The sequence below is a fragment of the Pelodiscus sinensis genome, chromosome 1, assembly GCF_049634645.1.
Source record: "Pelodiscus sinensis isolate JC-2024 chromosome 1, ASM4963464v1, whole genome shotgun sequence".
NCBI classification, from domain to species: domain Eukaryota; kingdom Metazoa; phylum Chordata; order Testudines; family Trionychidae; genus Pelodiscus; species Pelodiscus sinensis.
In genome coordinates, this window is record NC_134711.1 from 299,906,175 (window position 1) to 299,930,514 (window position 24,340).

The window sequence follows — 24,340 nt, forward strand, 5'->3', positions numbered from 1 at the left end:
TGCTACATTGATCACTCAGACTATTTATAACAATCATTTCTCCTTCCCTGACAAGACAGACTACAGAGAAAACAGCACTAAATGTTATTCTGAGTATTTAGTTTTAATCTATTAGAATACTGTGAGAAATGAGAAGTCATGGCTTATTTATATTTATATTAATGAATGCAATGCAAATTAGTTGAAACAGATCCCTGGAAAATTCCCAACACCGCTCTCATTACTATAACAGTTGTACAACAATTGAGCATAAAAACCCTGTAGAGTTTAAATTGCAAATGCATGCATCAAGGAAGACAGCCCCTGCACCAGAATACTCAAGCTAGATGACAGACAGGCGATATCTCCACTGCAACATTAATCCAGTCTTTTATTTGAGCCTTGTCCCTACCCCAACCACCTACCACACAAAAACTTCTAACCAAACTCTGGAAATGTTTTCAACCCATACTAGCTGGCTTTTTCTGGGGCTATAAAATAAAAACACAGTGTTGCTTTTATTGGGCTGGTAACCTGCTCACATTGCAGTCATAACACACATTAACCCATTCTGCTGGCGGGCCTCCAATTCTTTCCCACAATTCTTTCTAAGTGCAGAGAAAGACTGATATGTTATCCCACAAGTCACTGGAAAAGAATTAGAGCGGCTTGGCTTTCTGAAGTGCTAACAATAGGATGTGTCCCCAGAAGCCCTAGCACCTTACATGAGTAGGTGATGCTGCCAGACCAGGTGCTAGCTCATGCAAAGGCCCGAGGTCCCACTGAACATTTACAAATGCATCGTTGGAAGCCACTCTCGAAATAGACTACATTCTGGAGAATTAGAGGCAGTGATGGGAAAAAACATGGATTCAGTTCATATTATGAGTGTGTCTTTTTGCTAAAAAAGGGCTGTTTGCAGGAAAGTAATCTGCAGCACGAAAAATAAATGCTCAGTGACTTTGGAGCGGTTTGTTAATAAGTATGGATAAACCAGAATTTTTTAATGCATTGACTGAAGATATATATAGCAGGCTTTCTTTTTTTCTTTCAAATCAGAGACATATTGATTTGGGATAATTGACTGGAAAGAAACACCATCCAACAAAGCCAAAAATATACTTCTAATATTTCCAGTGTTTACTTTAGGAAATAATTTAAAATGTATAATTTTGGTGTACAGTAGTTTATTATTTACAATTTGATACTTAATTTATATTAATTGATTATAATTTATTCAGGCAGAGTAATACTTTTAAAGCCAGGTTCCTATAGTAAGAGGAATTTCAGCTGATTTTAAAAAAAGATGTGTGACATTGTCATGTTTTGTAATATTTCAATATACTCAATTATATCACATTAAAATATGATCTACCAGAAACTCCATAACAATACATATTTTACAGAAAGATGACAAACTCCCTTCTTGGGAATGAAAACTGATAGACAAAACAAGCAGCAGGACTCAAAAAAACTGGAATTGCATATATTATCTATTCTAAACCACAGAATGGTTCATCTTTAGAAAAATGTACACGCTTCACTTTAAATCTTAATTCACACTGTAAAATATAACTCCAACATTGGATTATCACAGTATACAACCAGAAACAGAAGATATTTTATGGAATAAGACTGGACAAGGAAGGAATTTTTAAAATTAGGAAACAGTAAGGACAGGTGGCTCAGTACAAAAATAAACCATGGTTGTTAAGTCTTTTTTCATCTGTCACGAGAATGCTTTACACCACATCCCTTACAAAAAAATTCTGGAACAGCCTTTGCAGATGACATGGCAAAATAAAAAATAAAAAAAAAGACTGACCACACTGTCACCAGAAAATAACATGTGAAACAGCTATGTAACCACAATTCTTTTCATTTAACTGTCAAAAACTAGCTTTGCTAACTGATATGCAATCTTACTTGTCTGTATGTTTTCTGAAACCAAGTTCTCTTAAATCATTATTTCCACAAATTCACACCAAGTTGGGCATCACAGGGTATGACTAAACTACATGGGTCCGTCAGCGGAGCCATGTAGATTTGTTTGTTCGGCAAAGGGAAATGAAGCTTTTAAATGATCAGCTGTTTGTCGGCTCAGCGCGGCAGCCATTTAAATGTAAATGAAGTCGCGATTATTTAAATCGCGGCTTCATTTCCCTTTGCCGATCAGCCTAATCTACATGGCTCCGTTTAGACACACCCACACTGTGGGGATTCTAAACCTTTAAATGCAATAGCACATTTCAGAGCCTCATATGGCAGAATGCTCTTTGGGCATTTATAGAAAGGAAATCTCAACATCCTTATACCCTGCTTCCCTTGGAAGTCCCTTGCAGGCAGGAAAACAGACAAGAAACTCTAATGAGGGATGGAAGAGGAATCTGTGAAGGTAGTCAAGTCTGAGAATTCAAGTTATAGGCACACAATCTTATTTTGTCTCTCAAATTGTTCATTCTATTGATGACTACTCTTGTAGACTAGAAAGCAATAAATTCAAGGATGGACCGTAAGAAATATCTGAAGGCCCCCCCTGGGGAAAAATGGCCATTATCTGACTAGCCTCATTTAAGCAACACCAAACTCTGTGTTTGCATGAAGTGGTTGTTCTGAAGAGTTCAATAATAAAGACTAGAAGCCACAGGTACTGCAAGCTGTTCTAGCTGGAGTGGAATTAATTTAAATAACTTCTTGAAAAACAACTTCAGGAAGATATTTAAATTGTTACAATAAAAATCTATATAATTATACGTAACAGCCAGTTTCTGGGGTTTTTTTCTTTTTAAAAGAGTGATAAATCCCTTCGTGTTTCAAGAGTCTCATCCATAGCTATGCTATGGTGTATAATACTTAGAGAAGTAGATCAAGGGGGAAAAACATGACAAGGATAGATTTAAATGTTAATAGAAAAAAATAACAATAATTCCATGTTTATTCACTTTATTAAGTTCATTTTGTTTATGATTACACCTTTTCTTAACTGCTAAGTCTTCAAACTTGTCATGAATCTGAATATCAAGGTGAGTTCTTTTCCTTCGGCACAAATCAGTAGTCAAGATAGTTCTGCAAGTCAAGTTTTAGTTTCATACCTGACAACTGTATGAAAAGATAATGGGGACTATTTGGTGATAGTTTTGAATTGCATCTTTTAAAGGCTTGCAGCTTTCCATAAACCGAAGATCCTTGAGGTCCTGATTTAGACAACCAAGTCAAATTTAAAATATAAATATTTTAAATGAATTAAAAAGCCCAAAACTAGTGGTTCCAGTTTCAACATGCAGAGATGTTAAAAGATCAGTGTTGGGAAGAGTGTGTGTTTATTTACAGAATTGCTTTCAGAACACATTAGTGTCCACTTTGAGTTATACAATCACTAACTACTGACTTTTATTCTAAAAATTAAGGTTCTGTGACATGGCTTGCAATTCTCACAATGTGGATCTGTAGATACAGTATGAAGGAATAAAGTATTTAGGAATATAAAATATGCAGAGATTTTAAATTTGTTTTGTGTTCTTACTAACTATAGTTTTACCTTTTCAAAACACATGCAGATATTAGTACCTAATTAGTCCTCATAACATTTGTGTGAGCAAGTGAAATCCCCATTTTACCAACTGGGACCACTCAAATACAGAGACTAAACGGGAGATTTTTCAAATACACAATGGCACAATGACTTTTAATTGTCAGCTAATTTGTTGTTTGTGCCTTTGAAAATCCTGCATGTAACATGCCAAATGTCACTCAATGACAGAGTTGGGACTAGAGCTCAGGAGAGGCTGACTCCCAATCATAGAATCATAGGGCTGGAAGAAACCTCAGGCAGTCATTGAGTCCAAACTGCTGCTAAAAGTAGTGCTGATCACATGTTCAATCTAGTAGAACTGCCAAAAAGTTGCATGTGCCTTTTCTGCTGATGTAAAGTCAGAAGTTGTACGAAATTAGGAAAATTATCATTGTTCAATTGGTTCAGCCTACTTTTTAAAACACAACCAATACATTTCTTTTCATGTAACACAGTGTACTTGGAACTTTATTTTCCTTTTTGATTTCTAGAGGTAACAACCCCTGTCCTGTAGTACCTTCAATATACCTAACATCTGACTAACAAAAATTATGAAGCTGAGGCCAAATAATTTTACAACCAAGATATCTGAAATAGTTTCTAAAGTGGCAGTTGAATGCATTTTCCTTACCCCATTTCCTTTTAGAGAAATAGGCATCTGCACTAGGGTCATTAAAGTGTCTGCTCATCATAGTCTCTCCTCCAGCATGAAAATCGTATGCAAACACAAGAGCTAAAAATAAAAAAAAATAAGTGACAATAAATTAACAACTCTAATACAGGGTTTCTCAGCCCACAGTTCATGACCAAAAGCAGGTTGCCAGAATGTAGCAAAGAGTTGTGGGGCTGGCTGAATTCAGCTCAACACTCTGGACATTGTGATCTGGTACATGGGGCGCAGAGCTGCTCAATTTGGCTCAGCAGCCATGTTGTCATAATGATGGAAAGCCAGCAAGGCCAGATTTGAAGGTGTGGTGGCTGACACTCCATGTACTAGGCCACATGCCCATCATACAAATTTGTTCAAATTGCCCCTCCCAGACCAAATCTAAAAGGTACTATGGCTCCAGCACTCTTATTGCCTGGAGTAGAGAGCAGCGCCTAGCCAGATGTGTGAGACAGGATTTGTGAGGGAGTGGCAGGCATTACATTCTCTGGTAATGACTGTCCCCATGATATACTCCCCACCCAACAGGAAGGTGATGCCCCATCTTATATATTTCTTCCTGCCCCTCACCCCCACCGCACTTTTACCTTCTACCCACCATGGGCCATATATGGACGCTGTCTCCCCTGTGCCCCTCTGTCTTCATATCTTCCTTCCATCTGCCACTGCACCCCCATACCCTTCCGCCTCCTCAGTTCCTGCAAATCCCCAACCCCTTCTTCACTACACCTCCAAATCCCACTCCTACCCTATGTCCTCTGACGCTGGGAGGGCTTTATTTGGAGGTGTCAGCTTATTGTTCCATTGGGGGTGTGTCACATTTGGCTAGAGCATCTGGAATTTTAGCTCTGAGTCCCCACTCCCACCAGTGCACCCAGGTACAGGGGGGTTGTCATTGGGTCAGGGGGAGACTTGGGGGATCTGTGTGTCATGGCATGCTATCAAGGTTTACAAAAGGGTACTCAGTCCAAAGAGGTGAGAACCTCTGCTCTAAAATCTTCAGAGTTATCTCAAATGTTCAATCTCTGGAAACTTACAATGTTCTCCAAATGCTTTAGTGGTAAATACTTCACGCAGAGTTACAATGTTTGAGTGCTGAATTTTTTTCCACATGTCAACCAATACCATGCACTTTGTGTTAACAAGACGAAAACCTGAGAACAGAATAAAACCCACAGAGTTTAGTTACATTTATTCAGTGATTTTAGGATCCATTAGATTTTTTTAAGACACTTTGGTATCTGTTCTGAAAGTACTGAGCTGCCACCAACAGAGGCACACCAATATAAAACTTTGATTGCTCATTTCCAACACTATGGACTGTTATCTAGGCCAAACTCTGCTCTCTTATTCCAACAGAATGATTAATTTCAAAGCCAATTTAAGATTTATGCGTAGTATTATAGAAGGGCAAATGTTTTAGGCTTAAGTATAGGTAGCAATGAAGTTTAAAAAGATGACAACTTATGATTCCCTCACCATGTATCCTCCGAAGGCAATATGGCAGATCATCTTTGCTATTTACAGCTTTGTAGCATGATGTAATGTACCCAAAGTTGCTTGTTTTCTGTATCCGATTGGGTGGTGGCAGTGGTTCTAAAGGGAAAAGGCTGTGGTAGCTGTCAACTTCTGTAGGGACTGCTAAAGCAGTTTATAGAAATATATTAGACACTAATTGCATTTGTAAAATCAATATTACAATAGTAAAGAAAATCTGACTTCAAGATATTAAGATGTCAAACAATACTTTGCGTTGTGTCTTAGATACATGCAACAAAAAAGTTAAAATTAATAATTCTATCTTTGGCACAAATATGGTTTCCTGAGAGATATTTTTGGATAACAGATATCTGCTTTCTGAAAAATAGTCTTGTCATACTAAAAATACACACGAGAAGTAAAAACTGTGCATGAGGAAGCACCAGCTTCATTCTAACATAAAACCAATTCCTCCATGATTATTGGGGAGCAGTACATTGGCAGCTGCCCAACAAATTGCCATCATCTTTTGGTCTGCCTCAAAAATTTAAAGTTTCTTGTAGCTACTAAGGATGAAGATATGAAGGGGCATGGATGATCCTCAGCACACACATGAGCCTTGTGAATATGAATCCCCAGTCAACTCTTGAATTCTATTATGAGAGCAGCAGAGAATAGCAAAGACAGACACTGTTAGTGTTCAGAATGAATACACTATTTTGTTTGGAGAGTGGGAGAACTGGACAGATTAGAAGACATTTCTAGACTAGGAAATTAAGCTGTGTTTTACAATCTCTCATTCAAGGTGCCAACACTTGGATTTTAGTCACAACTTTATATCGTTTGCCCTGTGAGTGTAAAAATAATGTTAGCTGATTGTGGACAATTGTAAGTTCTCCAAAAGATTGACCATGATGAGCAACTACATTTTTAAACACAACTTCCCCAATCTACACAAGGTGCAAAGTCTGCCTAAAATCATGTTAGTTAGCATTTAAAAACACAAACTAGCTTTCTAGTCTAGACAGAGTCTTCAAAAACAATCTTCTAAATATAAACTCACATGTATGAAGTTCTCTCTATGGGGAAAGTTAGTGAGTGGCAAACCAGGATGTGAACATTTAGCATACAAGACTGCTGAGCACTAAGTGGCCATACGGACCCTTCTATCATGCACTAAAAGTTCTGAAGTGAGCTGTTTCAAATGGCAGCATGTCAAAATGCACTATGAATTTTTACTCTAAAGTAGCATGATACAAACATGTAGTTAGTGTGGGGCAAACTAATATGCTATAGATTTACATCCTGGCTTGCTGTGCAATAAGTCCCCATGTAGATAAGCCCTAACTAGAAAAGACACTGAGTTTAAACAAGGTTTTACCCCCTCAACTAATCGTCCCTTGTTTAAATCATTTAGTGAAGTCAATCCTGAATCTTGGGCAATCCTATATGCATGAAAAAAGAAGAAAAAAAAAAAAAGAAAAGGACAGGAGAACAGGTTGATGGACTTCACAAGCATGGACGACCATTAAGATCAAGCAGAAGTTGGAGGGTGTGTGTGTGCGCGCTAGAAAGAAAGTTCTTGTAAAAAAAAAAAAAAGTACACCTTTGAGTAGTAAAAAATATTATAGTTGTTGGTTGAATGCCTTTGTTCAGGAAGAATTGCTCTAAGGTGATCCCATGCAAAAAGTTACTCTAAAGCAAGTGGTTTTTAACCAGGGGTGCACGCACCACCTGGGGGTACGAGACATGCCGGATTTTTATGATATATCTTAGGTTTAAAGAAGTGACCTACTTCAATGATTTTTAATAAGGGGTGCGAGAACGTATTTTGAGAACCAAAGGGGTGCAGGCTGCAGTAAGGTTAAGAACCACTGCTCTAAAGTATCACAATTAAAGCTTATTACTAAATCTGTGGAGTTTTTAATTGTTTCTCCTTGTTAAAACGTTTCCTTGTTCTGATTTTATCTAGCTAAGTTCCTCGAATAGTTCATCTATTTGTTGGCAATTAAGTGGCACCCTAAATATTACTTCATCCAATGCCTGTTAGGATATTTTAACACAAGGAAAAGGTTGCAGAAGAACCCTCCCCATCAGCGTAGGTAATGTCTACACTGAAGTGTTGAAGCTGTGCCACTGTAGCATTTTAAGTATAGACATATTCACGGTACCCAAATCTGAAGCCTAGAAATGTAGTCAAGTTGATGGGCTTAGAATCTCTTCTCCTGATAACTTGCACATATATTCATTTTTGAAAAAGTAGGGTTTACCTGCTGTAATCACACAATAGAATGTGTGAAGGTAAACCCTTCTTAGAGTCAAACATGCCACTAACTAGATACAAAAAAATCAATTACAATGTAGATTACGGACAGAATCTAAAAGTGAATTTTGCTCAGTGACGTTAAGGACTGCTTAGTTTTTATGCACACAAAAATGGTGCTAAACAGAAAACCCAACATAGTTCAGCTAAATAATTTTAAAATGAGAAGAAAATATGCAGAAGAAACAGTGAACAGCAGAGACCTCATGTTCATAAAGAGCTTTGAAGGGGCAAAATATTAAAACAATGACATCTGTTATTAACAGCTCTAGTATAATCAGACCAAGTTTTACAATTCATAAATTAAAGTCAGGAACAGTTTTGCTAAAATATGCTGTTAATATACATTTATTTATTTAACAAAGCTAGTAGTGCTATACAATTGAGAGAGCAAGCAAGCCTTAGCTTAGAATAATCACAGAAGATTTTGACTGACTTTCTAGTTACTTACCAGGGACATCTGCTTGATCAATCTGAGCCATTGTTATTAAATGTCTGTTGATCAGCTCCTGGGGAACAAATTATGTAGCCTTACAGAACAGAACAGAGTTTAGTTGATCATCTCTACTAAATTGAGAGCATAATATCTAGAATGTGCCAAGTTTCTATACTGGAATAACTAGCAGACTCTTTAGCAGCTTAGAAAAGTTAGGGATTGAATCTTAGATAAATCGTGCACCAAAGGGAGGCTACCTCCGAACTACCGTCTCTAATTGGAAGGAGGTTGCAGTGGAGACTTTTTTGGTTTTGCATTTTAAAAAGAAACATCAGGTGGAAGAAAGAGCTGTAAAATAAGCCTGGATAAGGCAGATGTTGGAAACAGGCATGATACTAAGCAACACAATAGCAGGTCAGAGGAACTCCATGGGTGTTCAGCATCCTACTCCAAAAAGACTAGTAATTATGCTGAAAAATGTTGAAGATATTAACTTCACACTCATCTTCATAATACATTTAAATGTATCAGAGAAATAGAACTATATACTCTATTAAAAATCCACATAAATGAACATTTTCTTGATTATACTTCCATTTCAGTTAGCTGTACTCTAATTAAAATAAAATCCAAATGCCACACAAAATGTTTAGCATATGTAGAAATTCCAAAGGTTTACAATAATGTATTTCTCTTCAAGTAACGTTCTTGATTAAAATATATATGGCACTGCAGAAGGTATTAATTATAAGTACTATGATTTTGTTTTCTGTGATACTTCTATTTTGTCATGTTTTTATGTCTGAAATGAAGAAAACTGCCTCAGTGGTTTTAAAGTGTCTATTTCCCTTTTGTTGTTTGTGGTTGCCAAACTTTATGAATATATGAAGATGTTTTAATCATTTCTACATCAATACTTAAGACAGCTTACCTGTCTGAGTTCATCTGCCATGAAGAAGGAGGGTGCATTTGCTTTTGGCTGCATATAAGCAACATGAGGTGCAGTCGGAGGGTAAATGTGATAGTTTGGAAATACCTAAGGGGAAAAAAATATTTTCTTTAAAATTTGGGAAATGGACCTGATTTTGATAGGCTTTGAGCATTTTTTGACCTGCTGACTTAACAAAATTCTCAAAATGGTACATATGCTATTAATGTCCTTCCTGAATTCTCTAATGTGGTGATTGCAACCAATGTAACTTTAAATGATTTTTATATCATATAATGCTAACTGCCCTTCTTTCCCATCTATAAATTCAAGTTTCTGTTAATTTTGCAGAAGTGAGCGATGATTATTCTGGTCAGCTAGTCAGACAATATAATGTTTGAGTTGACAATACCCTTTTAATTAACCATATTTCCTTACAATTCCCCTACTTAGTTACAACTAGAAATTTCATTACGAAGATTCTGTACATACAACAGACCAGACTCAGTAAAACAAAACAACCACAATTCTGAGTTGTCACCCGAACACTTCCTCTCTAGTCAACCTTTTACTAGAATTCTGTACAAAATAGCAAGTTCTAATTATGCAACTATTTAAGGTCTTATATAATCACCCCACCCATCATTACCACATTTTAGCATCTGCATCATAGGCAACTCCATCCAATAACCTATTCCTAGGTTCAATTCTCAACAAGTCCCAAAATGCCACCATTTTTGTTGGAGGTGATAGTGGCAGGGGATGGGAGGGAGAGGAACAAACACATTCTGCACATATGTGCAGAAACAGAGGAGTCAAACAGGAAAGAAAAAAACCTGCCCCATATTGCTCTCCAATCACTTGAGTAAATACTACTCAAAATTAAGTACTGGCAAGAGAAAGTGTCCAGGTAACAGCTTCGGTACCAAGTTTCAACAGAATACAAGTTAAGAGTAAGATTAAACATCGCTCAAACATCTTCATTTTTCAAAGATGTTTTGCCTCTACCATAGCATTTATGGAAGTATCAAAACCACACATACCATTCCTGTGACAGGGGCTGGAGTTGTATCAGTGTAGAAATATGTTGTTCCACCCACAGTTTCCTTCTGAATCACCTGGCCAGTTGATGGAGGCTGGGAGACAGCATTAGTAACAGGAGTAGAGGCACTAGTAGGCACCATATAATTTGCTGGGTTTGGAGTATGACTTCTTCTTCTAGGAGCAGGAGATGTGTGAGGGGTAATTTTAGGGGAGTGAAGAGGAGAAGATCCTGCAGACAGTGACATTCCTTAAGACAAAAGAAAATGTTCTTTAATACATTTTTGCTTTTGTGAAAATGTAAAGAAACTCAAGGTTTGAGAAACCTACCTCATCTATTTGCTCAAGGAGAAATTAAATTTAGGTAGGTGAGATGGGCCAGGAAGCTGCAGGTTCTTCTGCAGGAAGGCAGAGTGCAGAAATACTTAAACACTACTGTTTCTTTATGAAGCATTAAAGGGGACAAAGCTGCAGTACAGCTGGAGAAGACGCATTTTTCCCAGAAAGAGGGCAGACAAATTCTTTACATCTTTTTAAAAGGGGAGCAGGAAGAAGTTGTGGAGGGGGACTGGAGAATGTGTGGCCTAGATGATGGAGGAAGAGGAGGAGGAGGAGGAGGCGGAATTAAGACGGGACACAAAATACAAAGTGTCAAGAGGGAGATGGGATAGAAAGCAGAGGACTCTTGCAAAAAGAATAACTAAATTATTAGCATTCTTGTTAGTTGTGTTCAGATACTGTAATACCAGAAATTAAAATGTCTCTATATAGATTGACTGCCTTATATAAAAATGTGTTAAGTAAACAGTCAGGAAAGGTTTTGGTTTTTTTCCAATTTAAAGCAGTATTAAGAAATTTATATTTCTGATTATTTATAGATGCTTATTAATTACATAATAGGACTAAAAATTCCATTAAAAAAGTTATTCCTTTTTCTAAAGGTGACCTATTGTTGACCAGAAAATTACTCTCATAAAAATGGATATACTAACTCTTCCCAGTTTGAGGAGAACTAGTATAGAGTTGGGCTGACATTTTCAAAGCTGCCAAGGGACCTGAATGCCCACTATACATCAAAATCCATGGCAAATGGATGTCCAAAGCCCACAGACAACTTCAGAGCATCAGGGCAGATGAACAATTGAGCACTGACAGACAGGGGAACCCTGTGTAACATTCATGCTTTATTGAGCCACTTCTCACCACCTGCAATATTCTTAAATTCATTAGCAGCCTAAAAAATAATTCAAAATTAGTTTGGCATTTTTAAAAAACAACTTCAGAAGTTTATTCTATTGACCTCAACTACCTCATTTATGAGATAGCTCTTGGAATTACAGATAGAGCATGTAGATCTGGGTGAACAGGTTAAATGCAAGAAAGTTTGCTATTGTAGTCTCCTTTAACATGTCCCCACAGGAAATAATTTAAACATTTCCTAATGAGACTAAAGTAAGCCTTTCCAGAATTAAAATTCCTCTCTCTAAAATTGTACCACAGCATAGCCTATTTACCAATCAATATGACAAGCTACAAAAGTGAATATAGATTCTACCATGTAAAATATAGTATCCAAGCCAATAGCTATGAAATGCATTAATGGATACAAATGCAACTTTTGGTGACTTTCTGATAAAAAGACAGATTATGTTATGTGGTGCAACAATGTAAAATTTTTCAGTTTTTGAATACAGCTAAAATTTCATCTGAAATAAGTATATTCTTATGTTACTATTAAAGCCATTTGCTTAATTTTCACTCTAACTTTAGCAAAGAATTTTTAGACATGTCAAAAGACACGCATGGTAAATTAACAGGTCTTCGGTAAACAAAACTGGAAGATTGCTTCAGAAAAGATTGACATTTCTCCTATCTTTTACAGAAACTCTGAAACATTCTTGCAACACTGTCAAAGTCCAAAACATATTTTTATCTCTAATATGTCTTTTTACATATTTTTTCCTACACTGCTGAAGTCCAACAGTTCATAGTTCTTAGGATTTTAAATACAATTATGAAAAGAAAAATGCAATATGATCCATGCTAGACTTCCAGCATAGCAGCTTGCTTTGTGGCAATACATAGGTTTTTTTTTTTTTAATAGAATCTAAACTGAAAATTAGAAATAGTACTTCTGAAATACTCGATTCAGAATGGCTAAATTACTCCTCGTGAAACGAGGTGTACCGGTAGTTCGGAATAGGCACCCTAGTCCGAACTACCTAGTTCGAGCCCCGTGTAGCCGCGCTACACGGGGTTCGAAGCAGCGGGGATTTAAAAATGGCGGCTCCCCGCTTATGCTAATGAAGCCCGGGAAATTCAAATCCCGGGCTTCATTAGCAAGTGCGGTATGCATACATTACCCTCCTAGTTCGAACTAGGAGGGTAGTGTAGACATACCCTTGGATATTAAGCCCCCTTGACCAAGTGGTAAGTCTATTTTACCAATGCACATATTGAGTGAAAGATTAGAGGGATGGAGAGAGGCAGGGGTGTGGGTGTGTTTTAATCAGTTTCTTTTTATCCTGCCAGAACAACAGACCTTTTTGTTGAAAGAAACTTGTAACTTTCTCTTTGTTTTGGGAGTGATTTTAGTAGTTTGGGAGTGTCAAACATCCAGCATGTTTGATGGATTTATAAACACCTGCTTTGCAAATTCCATGTTTTACATCTAAACTTTCATTAAAAATGTTTCCAGCCTTCATGGTAGCAAAGATCTTCCCAACACAAACAATGCAACTGATGCAGTGCTGTCAATGTGTTTGAAGACTGTTTGAAACTAAGACTCAGAGGTATGAACTCCTTCCCCCATCCACAATTTCATTGAGTTAAAAAAAGAGATATCAATTAATGATAATGGAAATTAGCGTGGAAATAAACCTCATTGGGAAAAAGCAGACACAGAAGTACTGCAAGAAAGAAAATGTGGAGGTAAGAAAACAGTGAAACAGAAAAATGGACAGAGGAAAAACTAATAAACACAAAAAATTAGTGGTTTTAAGTTTAGCATATTTTCCCATCGACTGATACTGAATGCGACATTAAAGGCACTGAATAAGCAATAAGCAGAAAGACTTTGGAGGTCCTGCTCCCATAAATAGACCCACTGGCTTCAATACACCTATTTCCAGGGTAAGTGCTCATCCATGTGAGTAGGGGGTTTCATAGTCTATAAATGTTTCATTAGGGCAGTGTTTCTCAAACTGTGCTCCGCGAGACATCTCCAGGGGCACCACTAGGTTGACAAACTGGAAATATCAATAAGTACAACACATACAATGAATGGACCACTGGGGTGCCGCATAAATTTTTATGCGTGTAAAGGGCTCCGGAGCCCAAAAAGTTTGAGAACCGCTGCATTAGTGCATAAATGCCATTTTCTGCCCCAATCTGTACACAAATCTGCCACTGACCATAGCAAGAAAATAGTAAAGCTACTTATCTTCTCAATGGGAGAGTTTAAAGATCTAAGTCCTGTGAATGATTAACTGGTAGTAAGAAAACCAAGATACAAGCTTTGATGAAGCTGCTGTCAAGCTGTCTTTCATCCTCAGTGGGGAAAACAGATCTTATCTGATAATGAAGAAAGCTGGAGAAAAAGCTTCCCATTTGTATCTCTATCCCTATCATTATGCTCTCTTATCTTCTTGCACAACATATTCATATGAATCAATTGGGTTTTCTGGTGTGGTAAACCATAAGCGAGAAAGAACTTCTCTTCATTATCATCAGTGACATTTGACTAAATACTATATTATCAGTGTATGCTTTGCTAACCTACACATTTTGGTACAACTGAAAGATTTCAGAATACATCGACTAATGCAAACTGATCAGTGGACCACTGGAAGTCTGCTAAGAGCTGACTGGTCACATAGTACTACTAGCCGTCCCCCTTATTTCCAGCTGCTAAATCACTTTCCCAGATTCTAAGTACAGTATCCATATGAGGTCCTTATAGATTTGTGACATGGAAGGGTAGTAGGTATACATCATTTGAGGAGACAGGCGTTAATGGGCACATCTGAAATCAGAAAGTGCCGGTCAACTGTTAAACTTTCACTTCTTACATTGTTTTACATTTTCTAAGTTTCATGGTAAGTGAAGAAAAGGGAAGTGGACAAAACTGAACAAAGAAAAGCCAGCATGCTTACAGCATATTCACAAATTGTTGAATTGGTGACAGTAATTCAAAAATGGCTATTACAATATTTAAATTTGTAGCCAAATAAACTTAATGTTGATTTCTATACAAAGTACTTGATTAAATACTCAGAATTGCAGGTTTTAACTCCTACTCCCACAACTGAATACAGTAAACTTCCGATAATCCGGCACCTTTAGGACCCAGAGGGTGCCGGATTATCAGATATGCCGGACTATCAGAAGGGGGGGCTATGAGGGGTCTGGAGTGGGGTGGAAGGGGATGCCACCCCAGACCCCTCATAGCCCCCCCTTACGATAGTCAGGCTCTGCCCCAGGAGTCCCTGATTCAGCCGCTGCTGGTCAGTTTCAGCAGCAGCTGAATCGGGGATGCCTGCACTAGAGCAGCTGGGGTGCTGCCGGGTTGGTCCCGCAGCGCCGTCCTTTGGCGCTGCGGGACCAACCCGGCAGCACCCCAGCTGCTCTGCCCCAGGCATCCCCAAGAGCAGCTGGGGTGCTGCCGGGTTGGTCCTGCAGCCCCGAGGGGCAGCGCTACCAGACCAACCCCGCAGCACCCCAGCTGCTCTGCTCCTGGCTTCCCTGATTCAGCTGCTGGTCAATTTCAGCAGCAGCTGAATGGGGGAAGCCTGTCTGGCTGCCCAAGCACTTCCGGGTTCCTGATGGTGCCGGACCATCAGGAGTCTCGGAGCATTGTATGCCAGACTAATGGAGTTTTACTGTAGTATTAAATGACAGTAAAACAATGTTCAGCTCTGCATGCTATGGCCATGAAAAGTATCTCTTACCGGCTTGCTTAAATAAAATCTAGTATTAATAGTAGTAAAAGTTTCAAAGAATTGCTATTCAAATTATAATAGTTCAAATTGAGAGACATTTTCTTCTTGCGAAGCAGCTTTGCGGGTCCCCAGATGACCCTGGGCTCCACGCGGCACTGCTGCTTTGGAATGCCGCATGCGGCCCAGGGCTAGCTGAACTCGCAGCTGGCCTTGGGCTGCACACAGCATTTTGAAGTGGTAGACCCCAGGCTCCACGCAGAGCTACCACTTTGAAGCACTCCCTCCTCTTCCCTCTCCCACCGCTGCCTCTTTCTGATAGAGGCAGCAAAGGGGGGGGGGGAGGGAGAAGCGACTAGTCAACTGTTCATTCACATCCCTACTCCAAAATAATTAGATCTGCATACACTAGATTCCTAGTCAACGTCATAGTCTTCTGTTCTTCCCTCTTTCCTGCTATGAGATGGTTTCACTTGGGATATAATCATTGTATTCTTTTTTCTTCTCTCTTGCCTACCGCCCTGTGCTGCTGCCTCTGCCTCTGCCTCCCTCTACCCCAGCACTGCTGCCTCTGATACAGAGGCATCAGCGTGGAGTCATGAGCAAGTGGGAGCTGGAGGTCACAGTGAGCCGGCTTAAAAGTTGGGTCGCTGCAAGCACTGGCTCTTGGGGAGTTGTCTGCCTCCTCGCTCTGCTGCCTCTGTATCAGAGGACAGCAGTGCAGGGAAGGGGAGTGGAGATGGCTCCTGCATGTAAACATGTAACCACTGAAATTTTTAGTAGTTACACATTTACCTAAATAAATGCATTTTAACATCCCTAGTAAAGCATACTCTTAATCTCAGGCTCTATATGCTTCATTCTCTCAGGTGTCTTTTTGTGTCAGGGATGGAGACAGTTTCAAGTGAATAGGCCATCATGGCCATATTGACACGTGTGTTCCCCCTATTAGCACCTAGTTTATCATAGTTTAGCTACCAGTTCAACATCATGGTCCATGACCATTTGATGGCTTTGAAGATCATGGATCTTAAACTGTTAATAAAAATCAGTTTGGAAAACAGCAGAGGAACTGGAACACAGGGATGAGGTATTTGCAGAGGCTGGGCTCACAAAGGCAGGCTCTTAGGGTCTGCATGATATGGAAGCCTTTATGTTGTTTTCACCTTCAAACCAGAAAAAGGAAGTTGTAGGAATTTAGACTGGAGGTGACAAATGTACTAGTCATTGCCCAGATTCTTGTCTGAGCAACATTATTTTAAGCAAGCTAGAGGTGAAACAAGGAGATTTTCACCACTGATGATATGTGGTTAATCTAGGCTTATCGAAGGGTCAGACAGGCTATGAGGTGTTGCACCACTTTGATTAACTGAGACAAGCTTTGAATGAAGGGGAGGATAACATCCTGGATAATTCTTCAAAGAACTTCCCCTTTTTGACCAGCATCACTTCGGTGTTGTCCAGAATGAGTTTGAACCAGCTGTTCTACACTCAGCTACTGAACTCTGACATCTTTTTGATGACATTGGCTGCCTCTAAAAATAAATTGGCTGTCATGAACATATTGGATTTGGGCCTATAGCATATTAGCAGCTCTCATGTAGACACTGAAAAGGAGGCTGGTTCAAGATATTTTCTTGTGGGATTCTACAGGATAGAGTTTATGAAGAAGAGAAGCTTATCATCATTTCCTCAGTCTTGTTGGAGGAATAAATGGAACCATTGTAGTTCGGCAGTTTTCTCCAGCTGTGGCACATAAGCAGGTCAAAAGCATTAAGTCGTACTACATTTCAGCACTCATGTTGAAAGCAGTAGAGAGCAAGTAGGATAGATGCTGAGATGTAGCCTGCACCCATTATCGTGAGTCTGTGATCTTGAAGCAGTACTAGTCTTATCGCCATGTTGCACCCCACTACAGCAATTGTGAAGCAGCCAGGGTACGTCTACACTACAACGTTAATTCGAACTAACTTAGTTCGAATTAGTTAATTCGAACTAAGCTAATTCAAACTAACGTGTCTAGAACTAAAAACTAGTTCGAATTAGCGTTTTGCTAATTCGAACTAGTAAGTCCACATTGAGTGGACCCTGAACCAGGCTTAAGGATGGCCGGAAGCAGTGCCGGCAGGGCATCAGAGGAGGACTTAGAGCATGGATATGCTGTCTCAGGCTAGCCGAGGGCTGCGCTTAAAGGGTCCCGACCCCCACCCCGGCCAGACAGTTCTAAGGGGTGCCCCGCTTGCAAAGCAGTCCTGGCTTGGATTGCCCGGAGTACCCACACTGGGCACATCACAGCACTCGGCCATCAGCCCGGCTGCACTTGCCGCAGGCTGCCATCTGGGGAGAGGGGGCAATCGGGGGGCTGCAGGAGAGCTTCCACCCCCAGAAGCCCGCAGAGCCAGCCCAGTCCTCCCCATCGGGGGCTCGTACCCCATTCCTCCCTCACCTCCTTCCACTTACCCTTCCCTAGCCCCCCTTCTTATTGATGTACAAAATAAAGATAACGTTTCTTCCAACATTGACTCTGTCTTTATTGAACAAAACTAGGGGAGACTGGGAAAAGGAGGTGGGAGAGGGGAAGAGAAAGGCTGGGAGAGGGGAGGGCAACTAACATGATCAGGGGTTGGGAACAGGTCCCAGATGAAAAGAGGCTACAGAGACTGGGACTGTTCAGCTTAGAAAAGAGGAGATGGAGCGGGGACAGGATAGAGGTCTCTAAAAGCAGGGGTTGGGTGGAGAGGGTGCATTCATAAAAGTTCTTCCTGAGTTCCCATAAAGAAGGACTAGAGGACACGAAAGGAAAGGAATGGGTAGCAGGCTTGAAACTAGTAAGAGAAAGTTGTTGTTCTTGAGAAAGCAAATAGTTAACCTGTGGAACTCCTTGCTGCAGGAGGCTGTGAAGGCTACAACTAGAACAGAGTTTAAAGAGAAGTGAGATCAAGTCATGGAGGTTGGGTCCATGGAGTGGTATTAGCCAGGGGGTAGGAGTGGTGTCCCTGCCCAAAGTTTGTGGAAGGCTGGAGAGGGATGGCATGAGACAAATGGCTTGGTCACTGTCTTCGATCCATCCCCTCCAGGGTTGGCCGCTGTCGGCAGACAGGCTACTGGGCTAGATGGACCTTTGGTCTGACCCAGTACAGCCATTGTAAGCTCAGGGCTCAGGGTCGGGGGTCTCAGTGGACCACCTTGATTTTCATGCACACCTGCTCCTGGGTGGCCAGGCTGGCAGCTCTCCTGCCCTAGATGGCCACTTTCCTGTGCCTAGTGCGGAGATCGTGGACGAGGTCCACGATGTCCGCACTAGCCCAGGAAGGTGCCCACCTCTTGCGGTCCAGGGCAAGCTCCCGGGAGCCACCAGCCTGGTCCCGGGAAGAGGGGGTGGGCTGGGGGGCATCGGGTGGCTGGCTCGAGCCGTGCCAGGTGCAGGGTCTGCTGGCTGGGTGCTGGCAGGCTTGCACCTGGCACGGGCACCGTAGCCAGCCCATGCCCCTTTAAGGGGTCCGGGGCCGGGAGGGGGGCATAGAGTTTCCCTGGTGTTGGCCAGAGTGGCCACCAGGGAAACCTGGGGAGGGCTAGCCTCCCACTAGTTCGAATTAAGGGGCTACACAGCCCTTAATTCAAACTAGCTAGTTCAAACTAGGCTTAATCCTCGTAAAATGAGGTTTTCCTAGTTCTAATTTGAATCGAACTAGCGGAGCGCTAGTGTAGCGGCTATGAATGTTAGTTCGAACTAACATCCGTTAGTTCGAACTAACATTGTAGTGTAGACATACCCCCAGAGAACTGACAAATATGACCTCTGATTTTGGCCGTCACTACATTTTCTATGGTTTTGTTTAAAAATCCATTGGGAAAGTTTGTGTTAATCCAGTGTTGATAAAGACTGGGTTGACAGATGCAGACTTTAATGGACATTTATACCATTCTGGAACAAATTCTGTCCAAAGCCGTATCTCAAATATTTCAACTATATTTTCAATTTACACTTAGTGCAAGAGAAATCTCAATCAAAAATTTAAAAAGAGAAAGATCTATTTGGTCATCTTGCCCATCCTCAGGGGATGAGCAAAAGCCAATTCCTACACATAGTTGTGTTGCTTTTTTCCCCTGAGTATGCTCCAATGAGTCAGCATATTTCTCATATTGAAGTGCTACAGAACAGTTTGCAACATTTTAATTGAAGCTGCACCATAGTTTGTAACCTGTTCCTAGATGAACTACTCAGAAGTCACTGCTTATTTTTCAATTTCTCAAGAGATGAATTTTGCGCAACTTGCCATCCAACATGACTTCAAAGACCAAGATTTTCACAAACAGGAGCCTAAAGTCAAGTTTTATTTTCTTCTAACTAGACAGACAGTTCTTCCATTATTTTCCTAAATACTGAAGTTAGTCTTGCCAGATAGCAACTGTCAAGATAAACATTCTTCTTTAATATAAATATGCCCAACAATTGCCCTTTTTGATTAATACAGCCCTTGTTCTCTATGACTTTTCAAATGCAATTGTCACGGGTACAAGTATGTATATTAGCAAATTCTCTTAAAGACTTGGAATGGATGTTATCCAGACCTACTGATTTTTATAGACTCGAATTGTCCAAGTATTCCCACATGTGCTTTTTATCAAGCATTAGAAAACATTAAAATATTCCACAGTTTGATAAAGCAATATGGAAACTGCTTGAAATTTTCTGACTGTTTTTATTTCCAGAACACATTTGAGTTCCAGGATTTGCCTGGAACACATTATTATAGGAGTTTTTAAATAGTGAAAGTAATTGGAAACAGAACCTTTAATATGGGTTATAAATTGATATTACTCAAGAGGACAAACAGTTGGAGCAGAATTAATTTTTAAAAAGACAAGTGGTTTGGAGTCTTTTATTTACTTTGGTGTTATAAGGTAAGAATTTTCTTAAATCTTTAGCTTTAATCTTAGTGTTCATCTGTTATTATATAAACAATACCTATCCTAGAAATAAATAAAAAGCATTTGATATGTGCAATACACCCTAGCTATAACAAAAGAGATCCATTGTGGAGAGAAGGGAAGCCAACAGTTTCTCGAGCCCCACCACATTGGGGGACTCAAGGTGGAATCCAGGGACTAGATTCATTATATCTGATGGTTCATTATTAGGAAAGATGCTGTAGTACAGGTGTACTATAGTAGTAATTTAGTTGAAAAGTTAAACTATTGTTTTATTATTGGCACTAAAGATTTTAAATTAAGAGCTAAACCAGGAATTCTAGGATTATCTACACTGAAAACTTTTAATTTTACTGTTAATTTTAATAGGTTAAATTTGTAGTGCAGATTAATAATAGCTATACTGCAAATCATTACTTCCAGCTTACCTGGAGCTAGTCCAGCAGTAGCAGGACTTCCCATGGAAGGGTGAGAGAACAAGGCTTGAGAGAAGGCAGACATACTTGACTGAGACATGTTATTCAGCCTGGAAGTTGATCCTCCTTTAGGAATAAACTCACTAGCAGTAGGATTTGGTGTCTGTTTAAAAAAAAAATAAAAAAAAAATCAAACACAGGAAGTTAATGTTTATTTCAAGGGTGAAGATATGGATATGCCTATTAGGCTCAAAAAAACTTTCTAGGCAAATATATCAGAGGGTAGGTGATATTTTAAAATGTTTGCATAGAGCTTTGTCATTTGAATTGATAGATATAAAAAAAACCAGATTGTATGTGCCCATAGTACTCAGACTCCAACAATGTTGAGGCCAAGTCTTTCCCCTGGCCCTGCCTGTCACTGCAGGGTCCCCCGGTCTCCCTCTGCAGGTGGCAGTCCCAGGCCCTCTTAACTCCCTCAATGGCTGCTGCAGCCTGGCTTAAGGAGCAGGGCCGGAGGCAGGTTGGCTACTGTATCTGTGGAAGAAGGAGGCGCATGGCAGCCCCTCCACCTCCTGGCAAGTGACTTGGAGTGGACTCCTCATGTGGCTTGGGTGAGTGTTGGCAAGGGGAACTCTCCCCTCTGGCCCCAGCCCCAGGGCAACTTGCCTACTGCACCCCAAACTTTGAGGTCCTCGTCCCTAGTTCAGCCCTACCCCAGAGCCTACAACCCCAGCCAGAGTCCTTATCTTCTCCAACTCCGACCCCTGGTCCAGCCCTGAAGCTCTCTTACACCCCAAGCCCCTTACCCCCCAACCCCATCTAAGAGTCAGAGCCAGCACTCCCGCACAGCAACCCTCTGCCCCAACCTTCCCACACAAACTCATCTCCAACCCCACCCTAAATCCAGAGTCCTCACCCCCATCCAACTCTTGCAAGTTGTGGGGAGCAGGACTTGGACCCACTGTGAGCACCACCAAAACTGACACCTCAACAGAAACTACATTGCATAAACAGTTTAAGTTACCATCTGCCTTACATTATAAGGTAGCATTATTGCACTATCCTTATGAACATGAGTTACGAATTTATATTACATCTCTCAAAAAAATCTCTTGTATTTTCTTTATTATGAATCTTTTGAGAATTGAGACTTTAATGGGAAAGCTCTGACACTGTTATGCAGATTGGCACGACACTGAAGCATTTTAGGGAACTAGACAGCTGAAAGTACCTCAGAACTGACCAACAGTTTCAAATTTAAGTTGTAAAACCACTTCTACTAAACAAAGGTCAATTCAGTCTGTTTCAAACAGGTTTGCATGTTCCTTTTTTGGGGGGATGCACAGCTCTCTTCTGCTTTAAGGGATGTCTACACTACCTTTTACATCAGCAAAACTTATGTTGCTTGCGGTGAGAAAAAACACACTGTTGAGCCACAAGTTTTGCTGGCATATGTGGTAGCGTGCACAGCACAATGACAGCAGAAGAGGTTCTCCTGCCAACACAACTACCGTCTCTCAATGTGCATGGTTTAAATTATGTCAGTGGGAGAGCTCTTTCCCATCAGCACAGAGCAGCTACAAAAGAGTTCTTGTAGCAGCACAGCCACTGTAAGGTTTCTACTGTAGACATAGCCCAAGTCATTTACTCAATTTACACAGCACCTTTAGCAAATTGCTAGTTACTACACTATAGAGAATATGATTAAATAGGTAACAGTTGATCACTTGTGAACATGGTCTGTAAGACAGTTAAAATTATTGCTTCTGAACTTGCGTTTTTAAAAATGTGTATATTTCTTATCCTATGAAAAAACAAACTAGTTATAGATGGGTATAAAGTACACTACAGGATATCCATCTAAAATAAATTTACAGTTGGAAAATATGAAAAGTGTAGGAAATAGAAATTAAAATGAACAAAATTCTATGAGTATAGGAGGTTAGAACCTGAAGAGGATTAACTGTTAGCTGGTCTATTTAAATATAAATTATCAGATTCAAAGATGACTGCTGCAATTTCCTAAATAAAGGGGACAAAAAGTGACAAAATCAGAGAGCATAAGTTAGCAGTACAATTCTGAAGGGCTGTTGACACGATAATGGCTGACAAACCAAAAAAATCCCAAAGTATGCGTTGTCCTTTTTTTAGGGAGGTTATAACAAAATTATTAATTTTACAGTTTAGGTTAGTTTAGTTCCTGGGGTATATACTTTTCCATAAAAGTGAAAAAACTAAATATTGCCTCCAGTGAGACACTTCAGCCAAATATTGTACAATATGTTAAATTACTAGAAAGGAAAGCTACAGCCGGACATTGCAACAATACAGATACTCAAATTTAAAATCACAAGAAATAGGCCAACTGTAAAGTGGTGGATTTGGAATGGAGCTCCACTGAATACCTACATTCCAGCCTTATAACTAAGATAAATTCTTACCAAAAATAATCCGATTGCTTTAGATAGGAGTAAATTTGTGCATGTGTGTGAATCTGAAGCACAGTAAATAGATAACCTTCCTATTTTAGTCAACTAAAAAGTGAAGACAGGAATTAAAAATATGTAGACTCATAAGGGTATAAAGGTGTTCACCTATGATGCTAAAGGAGTTACGAAGTCTGGGTAAAGGGGGGGGGGGGGCAAAAATCTATAAAATCAAAACCAAGACCAAAATCAAAATAAAAACCAAGACAGTAAAAGTGCAATTAAAGTTACTCGTAATAGGCAATTTTAAATGCACTTAAACTAAAAGGAAAAGTTCTATACAGACACCCGAGTATTTTAGAAAGAGGAATAACTTCAGAATGAAATATGCTCTTGAACAGCCTGAGGTAAGATCAGGCAAACAGGCATGTGGTTAATTAGATGAGGAGACTGGAGAAAGTAAAGAGGATGCACTGAAGGAGAAAACAGTTCTCAAATACAGCAGTACAACATTAATTTAATCAAGCAACATCAGTCAAACAGTGTGTGAAAACTGGCGAAAAGCTTGCGTAACCAAACTAAAACTCATAATCTCAAAGAATGACATGAAGTCCATAGAAAAATAATTTCCTACAGTCACAAGTATTTCATGCCTACAATTCTGTGATGGAAATTCTACCACGTCAAAACAATTTTGTAAAATAAAAAATACCTGGTGCAGGGAAAGACCTATATTTCAATAAACCACCAACAAAATGCAGGCCAAACCAAAGGAACTCTGATCAGCAAAAACTTCCTTCTGCCTCCTAAAACGTGGGCAACTTCTAAAATGCCACAAGTAATTAATACCTAACTCCCTCAATTGAGTCCTGCATGTATACAAATTTTTTATCTGCATTCAGACCCACAAAAACAAGACATGATTATCTGCATCCACTTGTGCAGATGTGCATTTCTGTGGATATAAAAGGCTTTCTGGAAACCACTGGATCCCCCTTGTCCACATGCTTGTTGAATCCCTCAAAGAATTCTAGTAGAGTAGCGAAGCATGATTTTCCTTTAGAGAAACTGTCATCTATGTGTCCGACAATTCTGTTCTCTACTATTGTTTCAACCAATTTGCCAAGTACTGAAAAGTTAGACTGATCACTCTTTAATAGCCAGTTTCACTTCTAGAGTCCTTTTTCAAAATTGGTGTCACA

At 39.8% G+C, this 24,340-nt stretch overlaps 1 protein-coding gene across 6 annotated transcripts in view; it reads right to left on the bottom strand.

Annotated features, from left to right (window-relative positions):
- PAN3 (poly(A) specific ribonuclease subunit PAN3) overlaps window positions 1-24,340 on the bottom strand; it is a 115,419-nt gene that overhangs the window by 24,160 nt on the left and 66,919 nt on the right. For 5 of the 6 annotated variants that reach the window (XR_012900724.1, XM_075919224.1, XM_075919223.1 and 2 more), the window contains 7 exons: window positions 20,722-20,872; window positions 10,427-10,674; window positions 9,387-9,491; window positions 8,471-8,528; window positions 5,697-5,858; window positions 5,255-5,371; window positions 4,182-4,283 (listed from right to left, as the gene is read on the bottom strand). Coding sequence is in view for 5 of the 6 variants with exons in the window: in XM_075919224.1 (XP_075775339.1) it covers window positions 4,182-4,283; window positions 5,255-5,371; window positions 5,697-5,858; window positions 8,471-8,528; window positions 9,387-9,491; window positions 10,427-10,674; window positions 20,722-20,872 (943 nt within the window). In the remaining variant the exon portion in view is untranslated. The remainder of the gene's footprint in view (window positions 1-4,181; window positions 4,284-5,254; window positions 5,372-5,696; window positions 5,859-8,470; window positions 8,529-9,386; window positions 9,492-10,426; window positions 10,675-20,721; window positions 20,873-24,340) is intronic. The other variant, XM_075919222.1, reaches the window with a different exon arrangement.